The 20,520-nt window shown below is 42.1% G+C and overlaps 1 protein-coding gene across 1 annotated transcript; it reads left to right on the top strand.

Annotated features, from left to right (window-relative positions):
- The first annotated feature begins 5,096 nt into the window (after window positions 1-5,096).
- Window positions 5,097-16,338, top strand: LPAR3 (lysophosphatidic acid receptor 3). The gene is made up of 3 exons (XM_010166331.1): window positions 5,097-5,177; window positions 7,875-8,632; window positions 15,989-16,338. Exons 2-3 carry the CDS (start codon window positions 7,897-7,899, stop codon window positions 16,336-16,338), a joined length of 1,086 nt encoding a protein of 361 aa, XP_010164633.1. The 5' UTR covers window positions 5,097-5,177; window positions 7,875-7,896.
- The last annotated feature ends 4,182 nt before the right edge of the window (window positions 16,339-20,520 follow it).

The following is a 20,520-nucleotide window of genomic DNA, read 5'->3' as shown; positions in this document are numbered from 1 at the left end:
GGGGGAAGGGGGAGAACTTTTTAATCCCTTTGTGTTTCCAGAGGGGATGTGGGTGGATCAGTTCTCCTTTCAGTAATACGAATCTAGAAAAAAGGTATTTCTTGTTACAGATGAATAGGGTGCATTGCTGTAGCTTTGTTCTTTAAGCTGTGCAGGGTGTGTGGTTTCTTGCATGTTCTTACGGTCTTCTAGGAGGCGTAGTAAGAAGCGCAACTCAAACCCAGTTATGTGGTAAAAAATCTGATTTCATTGATTTTATCTATGTACTGAGAATGAAATGGAAAAAAAAATGTGCAATCAGTAAAGAAGCAGCAGTTCTTATCAGCAAGTAAGGCTCAAAGATGTATTCTGCTTTTTGCAGAATATCATACTGTAGTTTCAGACAAGTTAGACTGCCTATATCCTTATCCTTTCTTTCTCAATGAATCCCTGAATGAACCTGCCCAATCTCCATTTTGGAGCATCCTCCAGCATAGTCCTTATGCTATCAGATAATGCAATGAAATCTCTGAAGTACAAGGTTTGACATCATAGAGAGTATATTCTTCCTGAGTATTAGTCTGAAAGATTCATATACCTGAATTCTACCTTTTATTCATTAGGTCTGCTTCTATTTCTCTAGCAAATATTTCTTGGAGCCCACCATTTCTGCCAGTTCCACTGAAATGTTTGCTTGCAAGCCAGGGCTCTGCATCTGTTAACAGATCAGACACAGTCAGGAGACTCGCTTTAACCAGCAGCGGCATGATTCAGGTCCTCATCAGCTATGTGCTGAAAATAAACAGTAAAAGTTTACTTGGTTGTGACTGTGCTGAAGTAGTCTGTATTCATGTTCTGTAGGTTTTGCAAAAGAAAACTGATTTGTTAAACTGTAAAATGGAGCTGATAGTGATCGATAACCAGACCTGGAAGTTCTGCAGAAATGTAAAACTTAGTTTAGAAGCAGAGCAGGTATTTTCTTCTAGGTATGTTTCACAATGTACGGGCTTTTTGAATGGCTTTTAAATACTTTAAATGCTGTGTCTGTTTCCGCATTATAAGATGACCTGCCAACTCCTTCCAGAACCACACTTAAAGGAGACTAAATGAAAGCTTTGCAGTGAAGTTTTTAGTTTGAACTCCATATATAGATTTAGTAAACCATAATTTCAGAAAGTCTTAAATTACCCAAGTCTGAAGTCTAAACTTGTGGTAACTAGCAAGTTACTTAGAATCTGTCCCTAACAACTTTCTGCAATGGATCAGAGCTTTAAAAAGCAATTTGGTGCAGTAGAGCATCTTTCTACTGAAGAGATTTTTGGGAGCTGGAGCCTGAGCTTTGTAATACCTTGTTGTAGGTGTCCCTGAATCTGTGCTTCACAGTTCAGCAGCCCGTGCCAGTCTGCAGCAGCGTGCAGAGGAGCAGCACTGTCGCATACGTGCGCAGGGTGACAGTTCTGTGCCCCAACAATGACTTTTAAGCCTCTTACCAGTCTGTGTACAGAGCGCTGTGGTCCATGGCTGGCTCTCCTTATGCTAAAAAGCGTTGAACAGCAGGATAATAGGATAACGCTGCTTGTGCATGCTTGATTTGAGTTCAGCCAGTTATCTGAAATTGGAGATGCTTAAGTTACAAAGAAAAAATATAGCTAAACACAACAAGAAGCAGATTCCCTCACTAATATATAAATTCTCTATATTAAAGACCTACTCATTGAGCCTTATAGTTTTTTAATAATAACTTTTTTCCAATTTGTAAAGCTGAATTTTAAATATGGCTTTAAAAAAGTATATTGTCAGTTCCTTGAAGCAGACCAGATAGCATGCTGTTCCAAGTACAGGCAGTGCCCATAGAATTTCCCTAATAAACAAAATGTAAAACAGTTACTTCTGGAGATAATTTGTCTCTGTAAAACCTCTTAAATGCACGTCAGCTTCCATTGCATCCTGTAGTAGTACCGGATAAAAAACCTTTAGCTTAGATTGAGATAGTTGGGCGTAACTTTGTATTCTTTATGTGCTTCCTTTCAGTTTGTTTCTCTAAATTGCTTTTTTTGTTATAATATCAATTAACTATTAAAGACAACTAGAAGTGAACCAGAGTACTTGCCTTACAAAACTCCTTCTTACAGTTACATATTAACGTCTTTGTCCTCTGCTGCATTACACACACCCTTTTCTGCACTGGTATTTCTTTCCAAGCTGAGGTAACCTGAATGGGTTTCTTGGGTGACTGTGCAATCACTTGGCTGTGTTTTAGCTCTGTGGCCATACATGTACGCAGGGTGTGGAGGGGAGCAAGGAACCGATTCCTTTCTGAACTGGTACTACTTGTATGTATGGCTTGGCTGCCCAGTGCCCCGGCTGCCTTCTGCTGCCTGCACCTTCCTCTTGGGAATGAGATGAGAGAGAGCTTTCCAGTAACAAGAAAAATGAAAGCAGCACTGGTAGTTTATCCAGAAGAGGAGGAAGGTACAGAGGGTGTTCGGGTCTTCCTGTGGTGCAGGGTGCAGGCAAGCCAGAGCCCTGCTGAGGGGAGCCCTTGCTGGGGGCTGTGTGGTCTGCAAACCTCCAGATGCTCCTTTCGTGGTACTCTATCAAGGGCCACCTCTTACTTGTAGGATAAGTTCAAAAAGCCTCAGCAGTATGTGCAGATAGGCAATTGCTGCTGCTTCATACTTCTCTGCAGTAACAGTTTGAATGCAAAGAGGGTCTTCCAAGTACTCGCCTCCTTGTTCTGCCACCAACGCTTGTGATCAGTGTGATGAACTCTGCTTTCTGAAGAGCAACTTTTGTAATAAGCTTCAAAATATCTTGGAGAGATCTGTATGTAATACCTTGTCTTTGCTAATGGCCAAGGGGAGGCAGGGAGGTGAAGTGCTCAGGCAGAAGCTGGCAGCCTGCCCGCGTTGCAGGCTGAGCCTGGGCACAGCTTGCTCCTCTGGGCTGTCCCATGGACCTTCCCGGACTGTACCGGCTTTGCTGTCTCTCCTTCTGCTCCAGAGTGTATCATTTTGGATGCTGAACCAGCCTGAATTTCTGCACAGAAATCCCTGCGCCAGCTCAGGAAAACAGCCATAAACCAGGCTGGGGCTCTGTCGGACAAACTTCCCCAGCTAACTTCAGGTGCTGCTCTAGGACTTGACAGCTGTAGTCTTCCTGAAGGTTCAGTCCTGCTCTGTGGGCCTTTCAGTCCAGCTGCAAACTCGTCTCAACTCTTCTCACAGTAGCTCACTGCGCCAGCCCATGCTTGTCGGCTCCCTCTCTGGTGCATTTGCACAGGGGCAGGGCAGAAGCCATCAAAGTCCCCCAGACTGATGCCAACCCTTCAATAAGGTTGTGGTCAATGTATTGGAACAACTTGGTTTTTAATGGACAGGAAAGAGGCAGAAAACCAGTGGGGTGTGCCATGCATCACATTATGGCTTGCAGGCTAAATTTTGTTATGACCTTCTCATTAAAATGCCATTTGAGTTTTGCTTTGGAAATGTCTGCATTAATAATGAGTAACTCAACTTAGAGCTGATTTACAGGCAGAATTTAATTTTGAATCAAAGCGATTTAAAAGGTGATTTTAATCACAGTTTAAATCAGCAAAATCCTTTATTTAAATAACTTATATTAACTCTCATTATAAATATACAGATTTTTAGTAAGTTTCTTGAAGCAAACTAGATTCTAATTGAAAAACAGCTATTAAAGGATGTTAGCTTGCAATTAGCTGAAGCTTTTGTCCAAAACATTATCTAGGTGATGTTTTATTTCACAAACTTTATTTAGGTAGCTAGTGTAATATAGTCCTATATACTCATGCAAATTCTTGACTTTTATTTTAAGAACGGTGAAGAACATATTCTGACTTGATACTAGTTGCACTTACATAGAGGAATTCAAAATTGATTCAAACATACAAGCCGTCTATAAGACAAACAGAGCTTAAGATGTGCTGGATTGGGAAGAATTCTTAATGCGTGCTTTTGCATTTGAAAGCAGTTTAACTAAACCAAATCCTCTGAGATTTTTGGAACAGATTTTTTTCTCCTTCTCAAAGCTTATGTTTACTTAGAATGGTAGAGGAAAACAGGCTTCACAGTCCATCAGTTTCTGATCTTTATAGCCACTGTTGGTTGAACTGAAGTAATTAAATAGGTTGAAATGAGGAAAAGAACCTTTTTGACAAGTGTATGCTTTTAGCACTTGCAAAGTTTTGATATATTTGCTTGCGAGTGATTTGTGGCAAGCTAATGGCGCAACCCATCTGTACAATATGCACTACGTGATTACTGCCATCAAGCTTTAGGAGGTCTATATGGAGGGCTATAAAATACTGAGTGGCATAGAAGAGATGAATGGGGATTGTTTGCTGTCCTTTTCCTTAAAAAATTCAAAGTATCAAGCTTGTGAGAGCCACTTTGAAAGCAAAAGAAGGCAATTCTTCATGAAGTGAGTAGCAGAACTGGGGAGCTGTCTGCTGCAGACTCTGGAAGACTGCTGTCTTTATAAGGCTGGGCTGACCAGTTTAGCTGGTTTTCTACTATTTCAGTTTCTATTATTTTTAAAAACTTTGACAAACAATATTTTGCCTGAATCTTCAAACTTGTGTGTACTTAATAAACAAATCTGAAATATGTAATATTTAAAGATGGGTTTTTTTTCTTTCTTTCTTTTTAAGTTCAAACCTGCCCAGATTAAGATAAACATCTGATTTGGCTGCAGAAGAGAAGACCCGGAGAATAAAGTCCTGCAATGTTTTAACTGTGACATACCAGGAAATATGGGATATCCTATCATGCATCTCTTGTGCCTGGTGTGGACTGGGGCAGGAGCACTGAGGATACAGCTGCATGGCTCTGTCACAAGCCCTCAGCTCCCCTGAGGCCAGGCTAGTTCTGCTGGGAGGACTTAAAATACAGTTGAAGGTATGAAGTAAACCATTGTCTGGAAGGACCCTGGTGTGACAAGTGCTTTTTGTACATGGGCTGGTACAGACAGCCAAGTACTACATCTCTGCTCTGAAGGACTAGGACAAAAACTAACTCCAGTTTAAGTACCGCTTTGGTGCAGCTTCCATTTGGACATCTCCAGAGTCTGCCCTGTGACCCTGAGACCTCAGCTGGATGCTCTTCTACTCCCTTCTCCCTTACACCTCAAGACATCTCTTTTAAAATAATCTGTTATTTGAGCTCTGCTATGTGACAGTGAGTGTTTGTAGTGTGATTATTTTGGTGGAGAACTATGGATGTCTGATTTTTTTTGTTTGTTTGTTTTTTGGAGAGGTGTGAGCAGTGGGGAGATACTACTTCAAATGAGGATGGGATCTCAATAAGATGAAGTATTTAGATTAAGCTCATAGTTGATATTTTGGATCTTTATGCTCGTTCTCCAGATGAGATGCAAAAAGTGTCTGCAGATCTCTTTACTCTTCTGTCACTGCAAGTAAAAGATTAATCTGTTGAGATGATTACATAGTAAGATACAACATGTTCAGAAAACTTTCTCTATAATTTTCACAGATTTTTTTGGTTTTGTTATTTTCGATGCCATTCTTGCCCAAAATGCTGCTTCTATTTGCAGGCATTTCGGCTGTTCTCTAAAAGCTTCATGTCAAGCTCATCAAGTTCTGTACTGCCTTGGTGGGTAAGAGCAGAGCCATCTCAGCTGGGCAGAGTTCCCAGCGCTCTGCTGCTTGAGTAGCTGTTGTCTGTAATTCCTCAGGGACTTCTGGTCGCTTACAGACTTCATTTGACTTTTGAATACTTCCTAGGTGAGAATGGGGAATGCACTGACTGCCCAGCTCTACCACAGAGCCCTGAACAGGGAGCGGTAGGCTTTGAATTCCAGTTGACTCCTAATGGAGGCTCAGAGTTGCTGAGGCTTTTTTATTTTTAGATGAAAGGATACTCTGTAATATTTCAGCACAAAGGGCGACTTACTTGTTTCCTTTCACTTCTTGTCCTTAAGTGAATGTTCTTAGCTCTGACTCTGTGCTTGAATTTCATGCTTTAAGTATTATATTCTTTTATAAAAGAAGTGGCTGCCTAAGTTCTTGAGGGTAATAAAATGGAAAACAATGTGAAGTGGCCTGCTTTCACACTGACTACTAGATGTGGGGTGGGAACTGAGGGGAAAAAAAGGCCCACGAGTTAGTTCAGTAAAATGAAATATTAAAAAAAAAATCACTTTGAAAATATTAATCATGGAATAGTGCAAGTTGATTTAAAATTATATAATGCAAATGTTGCATGAGAGAAATAGCACAAGTAGTATAACTTAAATGACAGAAGATGAACCTTCCTTTTTATCTTTAAACTCAGAAGGAGGCTTTAATATAAATGTGGCTTGTTAGCCAGCCTGCTGGGGATTGCTTAATTTGCTTCCCAGGCCTTGGAGAGATGCGATATAACTGTTAAGTAACCACAAGGCAATAATAAACTTAGCAAACCTGATCTTTATCTGTGATCAATTTTATCTGCAGAGGTGAAAAGCTTATGCTTTTTTTTTTATATCTTTCAGCCTGTAACCACTTCTTCTAGGTTTCTTTTCTTTTCAGCCCCACTCAGTCTGTCACTCTGGCACTGGTGACGGCTAGAGACTCACAAGGAGCTTTACAAAAGCTGTTGGTGTTGCTGCCGCTCCTGCAGCTTTGTATCCCGATACTTCCTCCTCTCTGCCCTTAGAGTCAGGCACAGGTTTGCCGCTCTGTATAATATCTGATGTGATTAGGATCTTGTGCCATGGTTGAGTTCGTAAGTTTTGCTAAAACTATACAATATTTACTGATGCAGTCATTATTCAGATACTGACAGTGAATGTGAGGGCTGGTGATGCTCAGACACAAACTCTCCCCATGAGGCTGAGAGACCTTGCATGAGATCTGGTCACTATGAGTAATTGCTGTCAGATCTGCCTGTGTAAATGATTTTGAGTTCAGTTTGGTTCGTAATAAAGGCAGTAAAATTGCCAAGGCAGCTGACATTGACCTCACCAAGTAGCTGAAGTGTGATGTAATCTGGAACACAGGCTCCCCCTTCCATCATGTTTAATAGCCCTGTGTCCAAAATAGTGCTGAATGGGTATAAGAAAAAACCCAGTGCTACTGCTCTTGCTGGGGCTCGCTTTATCCTGTGGTTGAGTAGGGAACTGTGTTTTGGTTTTGAAGATAATAGGACTGTGTGGTGCTCACAGGGCTCTGGAGCAATAAAATAATCCCTGGCTTGAGAGTAGTCAAATATATAGAATATATTAGTTGCTTAAATCCTGTAGCAGTAAGTAATGGGCATGTATATATATGCCTGTAGCATCTTATCTACATACATTTTTACATTTGTTAATAGATAATTGAAAAAACAAAAAAATATCTTTTCCAGTAATAGGTCTTTTATTGCTTAGTCAGTAAAATGGAAGAGGTATGATTTATGCTTCCCATGTCCTGACTGGATACATTGAGAAATGGAAATAATGATGGGGCTGTGGCTCAAACATGGGATTTCAAAGCAAGAATGGCTTGGCTGTTGCTCAGATTTTCTTTGTGACCTTCAGAAAGTCTCTTTTAACCTCTTAACTTCCACTTTGTTGCCTGTACAGTATGACTGCTAGTGTAAAGGGACTGTGCTGGGGTTTTGTAAGCAGGTAAGTCTTTTAAAAATTCCTGGTTCATCCAGGTGTCACACACTGCAGTCCTCCAGTGGACAGAATATCTTCTTCTGTATTAACTCTGTACAATACGAAATTTTACTTAAGGCCTCCAAATATATACCCCCGTGTCCCTGTCAGCTCCTGCCCTGCCCCGCCCTCACCCCACAAAAAAAAAAAAAGCTGTTAGTTACGGTGATTGAAGCAAGGACCAATAGTTGACTTTTAATCCTTCTTTCTTTTTTCCCTTCCACCCTTCCTAGGATGCAGGGGCTTTAATCCAGGATGAATGAATGCTACTATGATAAGCGCATGGACTTTTTCTATAACAAGACAAACACTGACACAGTAGATGAGTGGACAGGGCCAAAGCTTATCGTTGTTCTGTGTTTTGGGACATTTTTCTGCCTCTTCATTTTCATTTCAAACTCATTGGTCATAGCAGCTGTGGTCAAGAACAAGAGGTTTCATTTTCCCTTTTACTATCTCCTGGCCAATTTAGCTGCTGCAGACTTTTTTGCTGGAATTGCCTATGTCTTCTTGATGTTCAACACTGGCCCAGTGTCTAAGACATTAACTGTTAACCGCTGGTTTTTGCGTCAGGGTCTTCTGGACACCAGCCTAACAGCTTCCCTGGTGAATCTCCTCGTCATAGCTGTTGAGCGGCACATGTCAATAATGCGGATGAAGATCCACAGTAACCTCACGAAGAAGAGAGTCACCTTTTTAATTATATCAATTTGGGCCATTGCTATTTTCATGGGTGCTGTTCCTACCCTGGGTTGGAACTGCCTCTGTGACATTACTGCCTGCTCATCCCTGGCGCCCATCTACAGCAGAAGCTACCTGGTGTTCTGGAGTGTCTTAAACTTGGTTGTCTTCTTCATTATGGTGGTGGTTTACATAAGAATCTACATGTACGTCCAGAGGAAAACTAATGTTTTGTCGTCGCACACTAGTGGATCCATTAGCCGTAGGAGAACCCCTGTGAAGCTTATGAAGACTGTTATGACTCTCTTAGGTAAGAGACTGGAAACCACGGTGTGCAAGGCTGGCAGTGCCAATGAATGGATTTGTGGGTTGGTTTGGTTTTTCTTTTTTCTTAAAAAAAAAAACAACAACAACAAAAAAAAACCCAACAAACCAACCAAACAAAAAAACCCCAACCCCCTAAGCCAAACCAGAGAAAAAAGACTCAACAAACTTTTAAGTGCTAGAGGCATTTAGACTTCTGTCTGCTTTAGATAGTGAAGTAAGTGTTGCACCATGCAGAAATGCAAAGTAGAGGACTGGTCAACGTGTAGAAGCAAAGTGTATTTTGTAGGCAGTTTGTTACAAAATGCAAATTATCTTCAGATTTCCTTTTGGGTGGTGAGAGGGGAATTCGAAATCACTTTGGAGGAAGGCTTGTGAAGATTCACAACTACCTAGTAGAACATTTTCAAAATAATGTTCTATAATATCTGTACAAGGCCATGAACCCTCTGGCTGGATGTGGATAGTTTTCTTTGTGCTTCTTCCTCTTGGCTCTTCTCTGAACACACTAATCTCTTCCCCCTGGAAATGCACCTTTCCTAGGGAAAGGAGAGTGTGCTCAGTGGGTCTGTGACTTTGACAGAGATTTGCTTTGCAAGGGGAGAATTCACTTTAATTCTGTGAAGATTCCATAGTGCAAAATACTTTCAGATGGTGATACAGTATGGCCTTGGATCTCTAGATCATAACATGAGATTTGACTTGGATTCTGCCCTGAAGCCACTATTGATATTTGGGCAGCTCAGATCACTTCATCAGCTAGTTGTGATGTAGCTGCTTGTTAAATTAGAGATGCACAGCACGAATGATTGATCATTGGAACAAAATACTAGCTGTAGCAGTCAATTTTCCCCAGGAAGACTTAAATCTGACAGATGTTTTCTGGAAGCCAGGGATCATGTGAGTGTGGCTTGTGCAGTTTGCTGCGGGTAGAACTGGGGGGGGACACCAGGACACTTGTGAAGTGTCCATAAATACGGCTTTACTGCTCTGACAATTGTTCTGATGCTGTATGAGCCAGCACAAGAAAGCTGTTTTTGGGAAAGCTGGTGTCTGTGTATACCTGGGACACAGCTGTGTTGTACTGCAGCATGGTAGTACTAGAGAGCTCTGGAGAAAAGTGTCTCTTTCCATGGAGATGGCAGTTGCCATGGTAGGAAGTTCAGACTGAGGACACTTTCTTCCCCTTGCAGTCTATGGATGCTGTTCTTACACTCTGGTATCTGGTTCTCTTTCAATTTATTTATTTATTCTGAAGTAATAGTGCCATAGTATGCAACACCTCTGTCTACCAAATGATGTTTTAAACTACTTTAGAAGCTGACATCAATTAAACTATAGTGCTTGGCCTTGGAAGAGAAAGTGGACTGATGGTTCAAGCAAGTACAAGGTTCTCACTTATGCTCCTTTGTCTTCTGAAGTTGGCTTGTCCACTGCCACAGCCTTCCCCATCTAAATCCCTCCCCAGTTGTCCTTTCTTTTCCCCCTTGATTTTATGGCAACTATAGAGAGACAATGTGGTGGTTGTTCCTGTCCCCCTCTTGACTTGTAGGGGCAAGATTCGATCTTTTGCTCTGCCTGAAGCTCTCGTGCAGTGAAACTTAAACCATCCACCTGGAAGGAGAAAATCCCTGCAGAAAAACTCTGAATTGCTCCAACTATGATCCTACCCTAATTGTATAAGCATCCAGTAGACTGTAGTTAACTGCTGCATTGGAAAGAGACAAAAAGAAAAGCACTTTTAAAAAGCAGTTCTCTGAGCATTTCTATTGAAGGCAGAACTGCAGGCTGCTTTCTGGGAAGTCACATAAAAATAAATCATCATGCCTGGCCTTGTCTAATTTACTTGTATATAGTTAATATAGTTAATATTACTTTGGTTTTGTATAAGCTAAAGCTGGAGGGTGCTGAGTGAATGTTGGAATAGGGTCGTTAGCTCTCGGTGCCACCCATGCGTGTTTGCAGGTCAGAGCAAAGAGGTGGTCTGTGCGCTGGGGAGGGGGCCCAGCTGGCTGATGGAGGGGGGAGGTGGAAGGACAGTGATGGTGGCTGCCATTTGCTAATCCCTCACTGTCCTTTAGCCTGTGGCAGGTCTTCAGTGCTCACCACGGCTGTGCTGCTCTGTGGAAATAAACCCCACTTTAAATTTAATTTTCAACTTACTCTTTCTTTTACGAGGGAGATGGGCTTTAGGACTATGGGCTGAATTAAAGATCAGCATTAGCTTTCTCTTACTTACAGAATATGGCTTTTCAGCCATCAGATTAAGCTATAATTCAGGCAAAGTATTTAAAGATATTGTATGCTGGGCCAGGCAAATTTAACTTAGAAAGCTTGAGTGCTACTTTACAGATCATAATTTTGTATATTTACTTTGTCAGTCAGAAACAAAACCAAAGCAGTGCCTGCTTCCAAAGAATTTGAATTAGTGTGTGTATTGCTGGGTGCAAGATCTACCCCAAACTTCTGTGTCAGAGGAAGTGTGTCTCAGCATATTCCTTCATATCAGTTCTCCAAATTTTGACTCTGAGAGGCTTTTTATAAATATTTATTTCTAGTAATGAGAACTGATTTTTTAAAAACAGTTTGAAATGTACATTCCTGGTCAAGTCATTCAAGCGTACTGTACAAAATCTGTTAGAAACTTAAAGTGTGTTTTCTGGGCTTTCCAGTTACCAAAGGAGTCACCAAGTGACCAAAGCAATTCTCCCAAAATTCTTCTTAGATCCACTGATGAATGACCTACAGCTATAGGCAGCATGTGGATTTTTCCCAAGGCAGTTATTTTTTCATGGCTTCTTCCAAAATACCAGAAAATGCTTTGGAGTACATATCTGATATGGTCTTCACTAAAAGTGATTCCAAGGTGCTCTGTTGCTGAATGAAGCATGATGAGAATCAGAGCTCTTGTTAATGTGCTCTGTTGGTTTCCTGGGTGGTTCAGGACAAAATCCTGCTGCCCCACTGCTGTGGGGAAGGAAGATGCATGTAGCTGGGGGCTGCTCCTCCCGTCTGCCTCCACCTCACTTCCTGAGGAGGCTGGGCATGTGGCAGGCTGCCCCTTCAGCAAAAGATGGCTGTCCTCTCTGGCTGATCTCGTCCTGTGCTCCTGCAGTTAAGAGTTGGGGGAATCTGGGTTTTAGTGTGACTTCATGGATTCATGGTGATTATAGCTGCAGGTGGCTCTTTGTACCACACTTTGGGCTTGGATGGTCCCTTCCAGAAGCTGGGACTTGGGTCCCTTTCGTCTACCTTTTTATACCATAAACCCTAAAATGGTCCATCACAGGATAGGAGCAAGGCTTGCCTTTGGCATGCTAAGCTGTAGGAAGTTGTCTGCTTGAATCTGGAAGATGTGAAACGTGAAAAAAGGGACTAAAAATAATAGAATCATGGACTGGTTTGGATTGGAAGGGACCTTAAAGACTATTTGATTCCAACCCCCCTGCCATGACCAGGGACACCTTCCACTAGACCAGGTTGCTCAAAGCCTCATCCAACCTGGCCTCGAACACTTCAGGGAGGGGGCATCCACAGCTTCTCTGGGCAACCTAGGCCAGTGCCTCACCACCCTCACAGGAAAGAATTTCTTCCTAATATCTAATATAAATCTGCCCTCTTCCAGTTTAAAGCCAATAAAAAAATCCTCTTAGACTGACCTTGTGTCATAGTCCTAGCTGAGCCTGTGACTGTAGCTTTGAAGAAAGGTGACCGCAGGTGTGCTGGGTACATGATTTTCAGGTGGTGTGTATGTGGGAGCTCATCTGAACTTAGCAGTGAGATTACTGCTGAAATAGCAGCTTTGGGGCAGATGACTTTCAGTTTCAGTGAATTTATAGTTTAATTGGTAACTTGCTGTTTTAACAATGTGCACATGTGGCAAAGGCAACTGGAAGCTACTGCACTCTTTTTTTTTTCTCAATGTTGGTGTGCTCAGGGACAACTTTGTGCAGAGTTTTATGGCATGATGCTGCCAGAGCATCAGAAGTTGTTCCAGGTACACTGGACTTCATTTTCGAACAAAGATGATATAATCCACAAGAAAATCCATGTTTAAATCTGATGAAAAATCCTCAAACTAACCTTGAGGCATTGTGACACTCGATCTGCTGTAATCTGGGGGGAAGACTCAGAGCTGTTCTGATCCATGTTGCAGCCAGGCTGTATTTCACGTCAATTCTGTGCATTTTAGAGGGTGCCAGAAATTAAATTCTTTTTGGAGTGTGGCACTTTGTCAGAGAGAGAAGCTCCTATGGGATAAAAAACTCTGCAAACAAGAAAATCACCAAAGGAGCAAGACAAAGGTATATATTTATGCTTAACCACGGTTCCCTCTGAAAGCTCTGTGGTCAAAATAGCAAAATCCAAGCAAGTCTGTGAGTCTGAGCCATGCATTAAGTTCATCTCTGCAGTGCTGAGAGCAGGGTGTAAATCACTTGTGTTGTCTCCATCCCCAGCAAAATGTATTTCTGATGGAGTCAAAGGAACAGCCCCGTGAAAGCACTAGCAAGTAACTCTGACACTGTCACTGCGCTGCCCCTTGTCCTTGTCTTCAGTCATGGGGCGGGGGAAACATGCAGAGAAGTGTCTGCAGATGTCTTTTATCTTCTCTTACTTTTGCCACTGAAACCTTTTATATAGGGATATATCCTAATTGTTCATGGACTAATCCTGCCTGCGATCTTGGGTTTTTGTTTAAAGGAGAGATTTCTGTGTCTTTTGTTAAATGAGGCTTTGGGATCTGTTTCCTCTCCTGCTGACTTCCATGAAAGCAGGGTTGGATGTTGCACGCTTTGTGGTACAAGTGGTCAAAATGCTTTCAGTGCTTATTCTAAGGAGGGTTTATTACAGTCTTAATTTCTGCGTAGAGCTGGTGTATTGGCAACTTTGCCAGTGACCCTTGGTGGTCAGCAAAAGCTCTCTGTCCAAACGCTTACTGAGACACTCAGCTAGACACAGTATTGTTGTCTGGGTGGTCTGGTTCCAGTGCTTGTTAAAATGGATGGGATTTGCTGGTGAACCCCAGGGCAATAAATCAGTGTGGTTTTTTTCTCCATTGCAGGCTCTGAGAGAGAGTTGGTGTCACAACTGCTTACTCAGCACAATGGAGCCAAACTAGTGTGTAATAGAGACTAACCAGAGAAAACAAGTGTTGTGGTAGCAGCTTACTGCTCCTGAAGCCAGTGGGCAATGGAAGAATGTTACTGATGTTAACCAGTATCTCAAAATTAACTCTGTGAAATTGGTACTTAGCATCACAAAAATCTTGGTACAGCAGAGCAAAAAATGCAGATTCTGAAGGAGGTGGTCTCTTGCGTTTCTGTTCTGTACAATATCAGTTGGGTGAGTTTTGTCTGGACTCCAGGAGCATAGATTTGCAGCACGATCCGTGGTACCTTGTCCTGGATTTTTCAGCAATCCCAATGCTACTAAATCACATTAATTCACTTTGCGTACCATTACAGCCTGCCCATCAGGTGGGCGCAGCATCCACTGAAATCCCCGATGGGGTGAAGTGCCCAGCGGTGCGGAAGGCAGCCGGGGTGCACAGCACAGCCCATGGGGTGCTGGAGGTGCCACCGAGCTGGGGCTCTGGTGCTGCCTTGGTCCTGCCGTGAGCCAGGCTGCCCTCCCACTGCTGGCTTGCACAGCTCAGGTATGGCTGTACCAAGACGAGCTGGCCTTGCTCTCCCTACCAGTATTGTTGAACAGACACCAACACCCCCAGGAGAGCTTTTTAATATGTAGCTGCTAGTAACCTTATTTGTTTGATTGTTTTTTCTAAGCCCCCAAAAAAGGGGAAACTCTGCTGTTATAAATGATTGGAATTTCCTCAGTACGTTGTTCAAACTGTGACTGTTGTGTGCAGAGTTGTAATTTTCTATTTCTGTATGTCAGACAGCAATTGTGGCTTGTGCTAAGTTGGTATTATTGTGCATATGGCTACTCCTTCCTTGGGCTGGAGGCCAGGGCTGGCAGGCTGCGGTGCTGGGGAGGGCAGACGGGGCAGTTCAGGGCCCCTCCCAAGCTTGTGGCCAGGGGCTGCGTTTGGTTGTGATGTTCCCCCTCCCCACCACTCCTGCCCACTCCCCTGCCTTCATGGTGGGGATGTGCAGTAACACGCTAAGATGCAAACGTGATATTGAACTTCCTTCTAAGCTGTGGTTTTTATGCTTACTTCATGCTGTCTTCACTCTAATATCTCTTCTCCCTTATTCCTCCTTTTTTCTTTTTCCTTTTTTTTTTTTTTTTTTGAGGAGTGGGAGAGGAGTGTGTTGTCCTACTTTTGTCTCTTTCAGCTTTTATTATCACCTTGTGTCTCACTTCTTCCTCTCAGGGACTGTTGTTGTTCCTGCCTCACAGCTGAAACGCGAGGAGAGCTCTGCTGCTCCTGGGCTTGTCCTGCATTTTCTTGCTATGTTTTGGGGAAATGCCTCTCTTGCAGCATTTTCTTGCTTCTTCCTTGTTACTTCTTGTTACTTCCTTACTACACTCTTACTTACTCATCCTTTTTGTCTTTTTTCTTTTTTTCTTTTTATTCTGTTCTCTGCTTCCTTTCTTTGCCCTGACTGCTACATCCTTGGGTTCATCTTCGCTAACTCATCTATTTGTTTCTTTCTCTCTTTTCATTTACAACTGAATTTGTTTCTTTGTTTCCAAGTTGTTGGGTCTTGTTGTTGGTTCCCAGCATGCACAGCCCTGGAGGGAGCAGTGGAGAGAAGTGGGCTGCTGCTCCAGCCAGGGAGCCAGCAGTGCCTGTGTGTTGCAGGCAACGGTGTGCATCCTACACTGGCTGTGAGATTTCCAGCCAGGACATGTTTAAATTTTGTGACTCGTGTTTTATGAATTGGGCAGTGTCCATAGCTCTGCAGAGCCAGCTGTAGTGTGACAGATGCGTCTCTTCTTTGAATTGTATTGTGGCAATGGTGGGAGTGGGCCACCTGGTATCTTCTCCTCCAGCATATGAGAAAATCTCTGTTCAGAGTGCCAGTTCTCTGCTTGTTAATGCTTTGGAGCTCTTGTTTATTTATCAGCGTGGACAAATCACTGTTGTGATGACCTTTCCCCACTTTTTTTTGAACTGATGCTGTCAGTAGCTGGATTCCTGCTCCCTGCAGCCTTCTGAGAGCTGCCCTGACTCGTGCTCAGGGCTTGGCAGAGAAGTTGTAGTAAATATAATTTTGCTACCATCATTAGAATTTTGTCTTCCACTTTTATAATTTTTGTGTAGAATTTTTATGAACCGAGTAATCTTGTAAGATGCAGCCCTCCCCCCCCCCAACTTCCCTCGTAACAAAAATCTTCTTTTTTTTTTTTTTTTTTTTTTCTCCTTTATTTCTAGGTGCCTTTGTTGTCTGCTGGACCCCTGGCTTGGTTGTCTTACTGCTCGATGGTCTGAACTGCACCTACTGTGGGATTCAGAATGTTAAAAGGTGGTTTCTTCTCCTGGCCCTGCTAAACTCTGTCATGAATCCAATAATTTATTCATACAAAGATGATGAGATGTGGGGTACCATGAAAAGGATGCTTTGCTGCTCCTCTGAGGATAAGAGCCAGGACAGACGTTCATCACGGATCCCCTCGACAGTTCTCTGCAAGAGCACAGATACCTCAGGGCACTACATTGAAGATGGCATTATTCAGGGGACAATTTCTGGAAAAGGAGATCTTGGAGACAAAGGAAACTCCTGAGCTATTCAAGGGACTGACTTGGCTGAAAAAGGAGAGGGGGAAGGGAGAGTTTTTGTAAGAGAAGATTGACTGGCAAAGCTAGTAAACAATATATCCACTTTGTTCCAGAGCCTAAACTCCAGTGTTAACAAAAGTTCTTATAAATAATTGCCTGATGGAAAAACACTTTGTAATGAAGAAAACTTTCTGTGCTGCTGTCTTTCTCCTTTTTTTTTCTTTTAAGTACATGAAATTGTTTTTTCATCTGAATGGAATAAACACATCTCAGAGACAACTTGTGCATGGAAACAAAACATAAGCAATGTAGTGAGACCCTCCTTGAGCTCCTGCAGAGAGAATAAACCTGCCTCACTGTGCCGGCTTGGCATTCATTGAGTATTTATGCTTTGAATAGTTTCTGTGCATCTTGAGGAGGTTTGTAGGCTTGGTTGGACAGAATTGTGACTTGTTTTCTTGGTTTACAAAGTTCATGAAATAGTTCATACTTACATTCTCTCTTCCTCCTCCTTATCTTGCTTTCAAAATAGGTAGTTTGATGGTTTATTAAAGCTATGCCAGAAACCTGGCTGTGATGGGAAGCCCAGACAAGACAGCAGTGTGTGTGAGTATGTCTGACCATGGATTGTCAGGATCTGAGAGTACAGAAAGCACAAAAACCATTATTACTGCCAGAGTGGGATGAATGCTGCAAGGAGATACATTGCACTCTCTGCTGCTGTTGTGTAGGCAGACGTTGAGGGTGGATTAACAGAAGAGCAGTGTGGCTGTGTCTGTTAATGCTCACTTCTTACTTCCCCAGATAACATCAAATGGGTGTGCTCACCCCTCTTTAACTGCTCTGTCACTGAGAGAAATGAAATCCAAAACTCTGTTTTAAGAGAGTGAACTTTTAAGGGAAGTTTAAATATACATATATACAGTTCAATCAAGCTATTTAAAATAGAACTTAATTTACAGAAAAAAAAAAAGCCTGAAACCAACCTAAACCCTTACAAGAGTACAGTATGCATTGATTGTCTGACCTTGTCTGGACCACTTTTAACTCCTGATTTGCAAGCAGATCTTACTGGAAGATACTTGGGGAAGATGCCATGAAACAGCAAGCAATGAAGGGCTTTCAGCATTGTCACTAATCAAGTCTAGTGTTTTTGACTTATGGAGTATGCTGTAATGGAGGATCCAGCAATTTAAAGCCCTAGGGTAAAGTTTTTAAATTTAAACTTTTAAATTAAAAATTGGAAAGTAGATTTCTGAGTACTCAAAAAACCCTGGCTCCTGCTGTCTAGTTTCAAAAGCAGTGAGCTCCCTGATACCTGTCTTAATTTCAGGGGGAGTTACCTGTGTTGTGTCCTAGAGAAAGTCTGATCTCTGGTATTAAAGCAGGTGACCACGACCAGAAGTTGCTTTGGAAAGTTTTGACCGCTTGGAATTGTTGGAGAACACCACCAAGAGCTTATTGTATAAGGCTGAAAGATAAAGATCAGCTGTGGTTTGGGCAAATTCTTCTTTTGGTGCAACTTGCATGTGGATATCTGGACTGTGTTGGTCAAAGCAGAACCAGTACTTGGCTCCAAGGCCAGGTTGCAGTTTTGTAGAGGGCACTGGGAAATTTCACAGCAGGTCTTAGCTTATGAATATAGCAAGTGTCTCTTCAGAGAGCTCTCCCGTAACACAAGTTACCTTGTAGGGATATGGCCTAACGTTTCAGGGTGGATGCTGTATTTGAGTAACGCTAAAAAGGTTTACACGTGTGTTTTGCCATTATAATGCAATGTTCTTGTGCAAATACTACTTCATTAGTTTGGTGTTTTGAAAAATAAGTAAAGTGGTGCTTTCTAGAGCCGGTGGCATTGCAAAGGCATAGCATGCAAGCATTCCTGTCCCTACAGCTACCTGCAGTGCACAGTTTGTATTAACTAGGCTGAAGCTCCGTATACAAAGCTAACAGAAAATAAAATGCTACTTCAAAATAAAATAATTGTTTTGTTTCCTGTTTGTGATTGAATGTTACCTGGCACTACAGTCAGCAGTTAATGGCTGCTATTACTCTTACTTGTTTCCACAGATCCATCCAAGCTAAAACTGATCAAACCACTGATAAAAGTGAAGATGGGGAAACAGAGTTTCATGTTACTGTGGGGTGGTGGGAGGGAAGGAAGGAGGGATGTTTTAATAAAATGTTCATGTTTACTAGCAATACTAGGCAGTGAAATACTTGGCTGAATCAGGCCCTGAAGAGAGCTTGGATGAAGATCTGGAACATGTGCAGCAGTTGGGAGAACACTACATGGCTCCTGCAGAGCTTGGGATTTGGGCTGCAAAGTAACTACATGTGGATGATTTTTCCAGGTAAGCAGGAAAAGGTATCTCCTGTAAAGGACTGTGTTGTTTGTAGAGCACTTCATACAGTGGACTCCTGGTCTGGTTTAAGATCTGAGAGGTATTATCAATCATTCTGCTACAATAAGTGGGAGGATTTGAGGTCTGCATTCATTCTTTCTGTCATCTGATTAAAAAAAGCCAGCAAAACTGACCCCAAAACAAACAAGCCAGCCCCCAAAAGCTTGCAAGCTGGTGCTCTGTGAATGGTATTATCTGCAGGGACGTGCCCTCTATTTTGGCATTATGCTTCCCTCAGAGCTGCTACCTCATTTTCTACTCCTATAGCTTACAATGTGACATGAATGGAACAGGAATCTGATCTTGCATCAAACTTTCCTAGAAACTGCTACAGCAGAGACTGTATAATGTTTCCTATATCAAACTGTCTAAACATCCAGCTACTCGCATAGCAGGGAATTTCTTTTTAACTCCATAAACATTTATCAGAATAGTTTGTCTCAAGGTAAACATTAAAGCACTACTTGTACTTCAGTTAAAAAAAAACAACCAAAACAAAACAAAAAAAAAAACCAAACCAAAAACCCCAACAAAAACCCAAAACAAACGAAGGGCAGTTGGTGAAGGCAAGTTCTACCGTGTTTCCCAGTTGCCTTTTTTACTAATATCTTTCTTACTAGTATCTGTTGGCTTTGCACATGCCTGCTCCTATTTATGTATGCCAGCATACTGATGTGCAAGATCAAATTCATTCTTTTGAGGAAGGCGTTAGGGTGAACACCCACAGAAACCTGAGGATGGTATTTCTTAGGAGGAAGAGGAAGGCAAGGGTAGAGTTACCATCAAGTTGGATAGTGTTAAGGTTTTGCGTGTTTGTGGTGGTGCTGGAGGCCTTTCTGTGTCTGAGAGATCTTGGAGAGCTGCTGTATTGCAGTAAGTAGCAAGCAGATACTTCTAATACATCATCTTCACAGCAGTTATGGTTTGAAAACCCTTGTGATATTCTCGTCTTCCTCTCTCCAGCTGATTGTCTCCCAAACCAAAGTTGCTCTTCCAGTTGATCAGTGGGTCCAGGAAGAAACGCTTCATGGCCTTTCCCAAGGCAAAGATGTATGGTCTTTCCTCTGTGGTTGGCTCTCCCATAAAGCCCATGTGGTCACAATCATTAGAGATGCTTTTCAGAGAATTGTTATTAAAAGCCGGGAACAATGGGGTTTTATTTTACACGATAGATCTTTTGAATCTTTCTGGATAAGCAGCTAGACTGATCATTGTTTAATAACTGTGTGTGTGGGAGAGAAATATTTGTGCTGTCAGCTTGACCTAGGTGGTGTAGGTGATGAGTCCCTCAGGGAGAGCAGCCAAATTGTTACAGTTTAAGTGGCTCTGAAGCATGGCTTCTCCACTGCTTTGGCGCTGCTTTGGAATGATTGCTTTTCCTTGATTTTAGTTTTTTGGTGGGGTTTTTTTGGTTTTTGGGGGGGTTTTTTGTGAGCTTTTTTTTTTTTTTTTGGTTGGGGGATGTTTAGTAATTTCTGCAGACTGGTGAAATACACCTGTATTTGTACATATGACAGTTTATGCATGTATTTGTGAACTGCAATAATTACTACAGCTATGTGACTTGATGGTGCCTTTCTATGATTAGACCTATATTTTATGTATCTTTATACATGTTTAGGTGTTTTGTTTTGTTTTGATTTTTTTAACTTAAAACTTGCTTCCAAGTAGCAGTTAACTATAGCAGCAATACTTCTACTATGATTCTTTCACAGTTTTAGTGAACTCTGTATGAAGATTTTTAAACTGCTGGTCATTGGAAGATGATGGAGGAAGGGTCAT

Source organism: Antrostomus carolinensis, unplaced genomic scaffold (genome assembly GCF_000700745.2).
Source record: "Antrostomus carolinensis isolate BGI_N321 unplaced genomic scaffold, ASM70074v2 scaffold13524, whole genome shotgun sequence".
NCBI lineage: Eukaryota > Metazoa > Chordata > Aves > Caprimulgiformes > Caprimulgidae > Antrostomus > Antrostomus carolinensis.
This window is presented reverse-complemented; position numbering and strand designations above follow the sequence as displayed.

Bases quoted from the DNA above. Each gene is read 5' to 3' on its own strand.
- LPAR3 (XM_010166331.1), top strand. From the start codon at position 7,897: ATGAATGAATGCTACTATGATAAGCGCATGGACTTTTTCTATAACAAG. The intron at 8,633-15,988 runs GTAAGAGACTGG...CTTTATTTCTAG, and splicing joins GACTGTTATGACTCTCTTAG to GTGCCTTTGTTGTCTGCTGG.